We start from the raw sequence: 6,694 nt of genomic DNA on the forward strand, positions 1-6,694 counted from the left end.
TGATTAGAGTTTATAGTAATTTATTTTCAATCGCTTCTTTTAATGCTCAGATATGTTATAATATGTTTATAATTTTATTATTTTTGGTTGATGAACTACGAGTCGAATGAAATTTCAAGTGCGTAATTATTATAAGAAGTGTCCAGGTCCAGCATTGCACTTCAGCCGGCAGCCATACTCCCCTACGCTACTCAAGAGTTTCAAGTAGGTACTTACTGTCAAGTATCGACGGTTAAAATAATGTATTTTTGAGTCTAATCTGGAAATCTTATCAGCGATCGGATGAATATTAGTTTATTTATTATTTTAATCGGTACACCTAGCGTCCTAGCACATGGCAATACGATTACACCTCCGTGCGCGAAAGTTACATTTTAAAGCTACTCATAACAATATAAAATAACCACATTTTATGTTGCCCGACGAAACTGTAGGACTTGATCAATTGAGTTTTAATTTTGAATACGGATTTTGATATTTTGATATTTCAATATTTATTTTTTCAATGAACTTAAATTGTTATTATTATTATTATTACCTACATTATCAATTGAAGAAATATAAATAATTAAATATACCTATCTTCGGCCAGATGACATGAATGAAAATCGCGAGACCACAGTTAAGTGCCATCCTGCAGTCACAAAAAAAAACCTCATCTGTTAGCTTTTTAAAAATAAAAAAATTCTATATCAGAAAAATAAATACAAAACAAAAAACTTATAATACTGTATAAACCGTTATAGACCTATAAACTAGACTATTATACGACAGTTTAATCTATTGAAAGTTTGCGGTTCATCAAGTACAAAATTAAAAGTCCAGAAAGACATCAATAGATATCGCTGTCGTTATCATCCGTGAGTGGTCCGGAGCAATAACAATATTATTTGATTATTTAATATAATGAGGTAACAAGTGGCCTAAGACTTACAATATACCAATATACCATCTGCCCGCATCACGTTCCAGTTCCTATACTATCTAACCATTATAATATGGCCTTATATATTCTAAATTTCTTTAAACTTACTTTTAAAGAATAGACCGGATAAAACAAGGTGTTAATATCAGTGCCGCAACTAGGCTTTGTGGGGCCCTAGTGCAAATTTTATTGTGGAGGCCCTCTTAAAGGCATTTTGTGTTTTGGGGGGCCCCACTTAAGTGGAAATGAGGCCCATTTGGGGGTGCTACGCACCCCCAGTCCCCCCGCTAGTTGCGACACTATTGATATAGTTTATACAAACTATATAAAAATACTTAATTCCTTTAACGAAACAACAGACCTATTCATTAAATGTCTGTTCAATTTTCGGGAAATTTTTTTTTCATAATATTTACCATTTTGATAATATTTAATATCAAGAAATTATTAAGAAGATATTAATTTGGTTATTTTTTTTTGTAGCTTTTATCAACTATAATGTTTATTGTTTAAATATTAAAAACAAAACCAATAAAACTACACAGTTAAGAAAAAAAGTATATCATATAAACATTTAACAATAATAACATTTTGCATATTAGATGTGTTTTATTTAATTTTGTATAAATAATTTCATCTAAAAATGTATTCTAAATAAATTTATTTTTTAGAATGAATTTGTACTAGTATTAGGATGTATGTTGACCCAGCAGCGATTGCCTATTATTAAATCAACAAAACAATATTTTACTAGTTTAGAGGTACCAATACTTAATAATATTATTGTCTGGCTAAATGTATTCATTCCTTAATTTGATTTGTATAGGTGCAATTTGCATTCAATATATTATATATTTATATTTGTAATATAATTATTCGTATTATTGATATATTCCATGCTTACCGAAGTTATAATGCCATTGTTTATAGTAAAGGTATTAAAAATGGTAAACTCCGATGGACAGATAGATAGTTGATAATAAAATAAGCGTAACTGTAAATTAAATACAAAATGCGATTATTATAGAATAATAACAAATATTATTGCACAATGTCATATTGACAGTGGTCGAAATGGTTCAAGATAAGTGGAGGGATGCCTTATACAATTCATATTTCCTGATATCATCATAACATTCTTCTCTTCTTCATCTAACAAAAAAGGATGCCATCCCACCGTACCCCCTCCCCCCACTTCGAGCCCTGCATATTGATTACTTTAATATCTTACCTCTTCTTTCGTACTACAGTCTAAGTATCGGTTGTTCATTTCTGCTATAAGCTTTTTGATTTTAACCACCTACAATAAAAATGGATTCAATAATAAAAATATATATAATGCCGGTTGATTCAACAATGATTGAACACTCATTATTTCAAAAAGTATTAATGTTTTTGAAAAACAATTTTTTCATGGTTTCTAGTAGGTAGTGAAAAGCAATATTAAAAAAAAATATGAACCTATATATTTTTTATATTTTTTGTACATGATTTTTCAATGTTTTACCTTTTTGAATGACAACATGCAGTATAATTTCATATTTTAAAGCAGAACATTTTTTTAAGTATTTCAGTACATAAAAATCGAATTTAGGAGTAGTAGCTTATGAGTCAAAAATCTTATAAGTTAAAATGTATTTAAAGTTTTGATGAGCGGATGAGTGGAGTGGTATATGTATACGGTTCCGCAAAATGTTGATCCACTACTCCGTTCATCAACACTTTAAATATTTATATCTCATGAACTACTCATTCTAAATTTGATTTTTAAGTATCGAAATACTTAGAAAATTATTACACTATCGAAAAAGAAAATTAAACTATATGTATATAACTACTTTTTAGAACAAGATTTACCTGTTTAGTTGCAGTGTGTGCTGTGAAAATGATAATACAAATCCTTGAAGAATATTGTAGCATCCACCCAACAAATAGAAACTTGGATCGAAATACGGGTATGTAATATGCACTGTATGCCCTCGAATAAAATACTTCCGTATAAATATCGAATAATATCAATGTCGTTAAGCAAATGATCGACAGACCCATTTGAAAACCAAACAAACCATTTAGGTCATTCACAGCTTCTTGAGTTAACCAATATTTAATTCTCAAAAGTTCGATAGTGTTCGCCAATGGACTTACTTTGTCCTTCGAACAGTAAAAATCTTTTTCATATATGATATCACACGGCGACGTAGCATCATTCCTCTTAGGAGTCATTCGGTTTACAGTAAACGGATATCGTACATTGTAGTTGTAGTAGTTTTGTTCGTCGTTTATTTGAATTAACTTATCGTGTATATCTCTAAACTTCGTGTACACCACGAAACACTGGATGGCGAAGTGCAATTCCGTGCACACCATGCTCAGGTTGTGCATGTAATAGAAAAAAAAATACGTCGTCATCAAAATGGGATGAACGTGGTTATTAAATATGTAATACATTTTTAAGCCATTTATGGGTATGATAACACTCATGCACCATGAAATCACGACGAAAGAAAAATATTTGATGTGTTTCAATGCGACGGTGTTCGTTGGTATGTAAATCTCGAATCCCTCCAATGTCGTCTTATACTTTTGATATTTAAACTTGACGTTGTATTTAACGATCATTCTTGATATACACGAAGAAATGTTCACTATAGTACATACTATCAGCGACATAGACATTGAAAATGCTTCCGACCAGTCATCAAACTCGAGTACTACGTAGGGTGACATGATCGCCATAATTATGCCAGTGATAAATAATACAACGGAGTAAACGATTTGGCACATGTCGTTATCGTTATTCGAATCGAAGAATATCGCACCAAAATATTTCAAATACAACATAATTAGAGCTCACGTATAGCGTGTATTCTATATACGTCCATTGTCCATATGTCTATAAATAATAATATATGATAGATTATACACAAATAGTACATATTATTATTATTATTATTATTATTATTATTATTATTATTATTATTATTATATTATATTATAATATATTCATAATTACATTTTTATTTTATATTCTAGCAGGTACTTGAAAAATATTCTGCTCTGGAATAAAGAATGAAAAATGCATATTGTCATTAAACATTTATAAACTGTAACTATAATTTTTCAAATAATTAGTGTCTTATGTTAAATGGATCGGTTAAATGAATAGCCAATGGATACCTATTTTAGCGTATAGTGGAAATGCCTAAGCGCAGTATAGTTAACTAGGCTATTTTGGCCATTATCTATACATATTGGGTATTACCTACCATATCAATGCAAATATTTATACTCGACTGAATAGATGAACCGTTACCCATGACGTTCTTTCTTTTATGATATGACGCCACTTTGAAAAGCCAATAAAAAAAAGTTTTAACGATTTCGCCGTTTTAATATCGATTCCGTCGGATATTTGTTTATATTGATTCCACCGACTGTAGTTTATTAAAAGATTATCGATGAACCATATTTTACAGAATTTTTTTTATTTTAATTAATAAAATATCAGCGGAATCAACGCGTAAAAAAATTCAGCGGAGTTGATATGCGGAGCAATCAATAGACTTTTAAAGCGGGGCATTTGTCCAGGGCCTCGCGCTCAAAATGCCCATAGAAAAATAATTTATATGGAAATCTGGTAATAAAACAAAATAACAATATTATACTATATTAAATATGTATGCACCAACTTCGACGACCTTATGAAGAATTATTTAGATCTCCAAATTATTTAAGTGACGGAGATTTATATGATACAGTTGCTTCTGAATTGTAGAGTTACTAGTTTATCGTCATACAATGAAAGAAGATTCTACGCCTATAGAAGCACTGAGTTTTCTATAACAATGCCTGGTGCTTTTACAGCTTTTCTAAAAATAGTAATTTCACTCCGAATTTTGTTAATCATATACTATTCACCTCAGCGTCGGCAGAAAGGAGTTTCTCAAAGCTTAAAATAATCAAACATTACCTAAGAAACACAATGTTTCAAAAACGCTTGACTGAATTGGCTACGATTGCAATGGAAAACGAAACAGCAAAATACATTTAATTTTAAAGACGGCATAAAGTTGTTTATGTCCAAAAAATCTGGAAACAAATTTTGAATATTCAATATTAATTTTATTTTTGTATTGTTTAAATTTCTAGTGTTTAAATGTATTAATTTATATTAAATTTAATAGGTAAAATTACAGAATCTTTGTACCTTTGAATACCTTAGTATATTTGTAAGTTATTTTATGTTTGTAAGTCGACAAGTGTAATACGTTTTAAAGTAATCATTAAAAAGTTAAAAAATTAATATTTATTAATGTATTTTTATTTCAATAATTACAATAAGAATCATTAGTGTAACTAGGGTCAACATTTTGGGAGGTCTTAACCCTTTAATAATATAAAATTGTTTTATTTGGGACCCACATTTTTAATGATTTTTCGCCTTTAATTACACGTCCTATACGCTATATAGGTGACTATATAGTTATTGATTAAATAAGTTTTGCCCAGTGCCTCGCAAAAGGTAGCACCGGCCCTGAATATAGGTAATAAATAAGTAAATTTTCTTTTTAAAAATGCCATTAATAAAATGTATTATAACTCCTCCCAGGGGCATTACTTTAAAAATCACGCGTATACATAACATTAAATGCTGTTTGGGCTATCCAAGGATGTTTCCAACTTTTCCTACCTATACTTTTTTATAACTATATATTCACCGCTACTTATACTATATTCAATATTCTAAATATATAATATATCATATTGATTATGAATACTATATACAGTATACACACTAATAATTACTAATACACTATAGTATCAATGTCCAATGATTGGTAGGTATTACCTGTAGCAGCTATAGTGTGCGGGTTGTATAAATTATTATATTTTATATTTACTATACTTAAAAAACAGTTGCAAAAAAAAAATGTTAAAGTGACTATATTCAGATAACTGAACATTAAAATATTATTGTTTTGTAAGAATAAAATTTAGGGATATGATAACTGAACTAAACAATGTTTCAATAAATAAATGACTGTACCTACAATTATTTTTATAATAACTTTAATGTTTTGTTTAACCATTAAAAAATGAAGATTCTCGTTTAATTTGACTGACACGTGTCCATTATCCTAATTTCATATTGTTAACATAATATGAAGGAAAATTCAAGCATTTTTAATGTTAATCAATATAATATAATGGTCGACCATTATTATTTCAATGATTTTGTTATTAAATGAAACTTAATTATAATAAACAGGTAGTCAAAATCATGTATAGGTAACATATTCTAATAATATGTATATAATATACAATTTAGTATTTAGGAATATTTTATATTCGTACAAACAACAAACCATAAACATAAGTATAGGTACTACGGCATATTAGGCGCCGTTGTACATGAGCCCCCAAATAACATTGCGAGACTATGGAACATTTTCTGGAGGGAGGGGAACTTATCCCACTCAAGTGGGATCAATTGATTGGCATATAGGACATATGGACCTTCTATAATTGCACCTATAATATGCCCAAATATGACTATATTCAATCCAGTTCGGTGATCAATGCACTATTTAATTATGCGCTTAATAATGTAGGTATTTTAAATTTTCGATTTTTAAATACTTTGATTTTCATGCAATTTATGGAGTATTTGGTGGAAATGAACTAACTTCTTTTAGATCCTGAGCGAAGGGATGAACGTATTGATTTTACAATGATGTGTGTTTTTTTTAATTTTAATTTTTTTGTGCC

At 29.3% G+C, this 6,694-nt stretch overlaps 1 protein-coding gene across 1 annotated transcript; it reads right to left on the bottom strand.

Moving 5' to 3' along the window:
* Positions 1-1,538: 1,538 nt before the first annotated feature.
* Positions 1,539-3,820, bottom strand: LOC107883508. The gene is made up of 4 exons (XM_016803658.2): positions 2,783-3,820; positions 2,157-2,225; positions 1,830-1,919; positions 1,539-1,645 (listed from the first exon to the last, which is right to left on the bottom strand). Exons 1-4 carry the CDS (start codon positions 3,764-3,766, stop codon positions 1,586-1,588), a joined length of 1,203 nt encoding a protein of 400 aa, XP_016659147.1. The 5' UTR covers positions 3,767-3,820; the 3' UTR covers positions 1,539-1,585.
* Positions 3,821-6,694: the final 2,874 nt, after the last annotated feature.

The sequence above is a fragment of the Acyrthosiphon pisum genome, chromosome A1, assembly GCF_005508785.2.
Source record: "Acyrthosiphon pisum isolate AL4f chromosome A1, pea_aphid_22Mar2018_4r6ur, whole genome shotgun sequence".
Lineage (NCBI taxonomy): Eukaryota > Metazoa > Arthropoda > Insecta > Hemiptera > Aphididae > Acyrthosiphon > Acyrthosiphon pisum.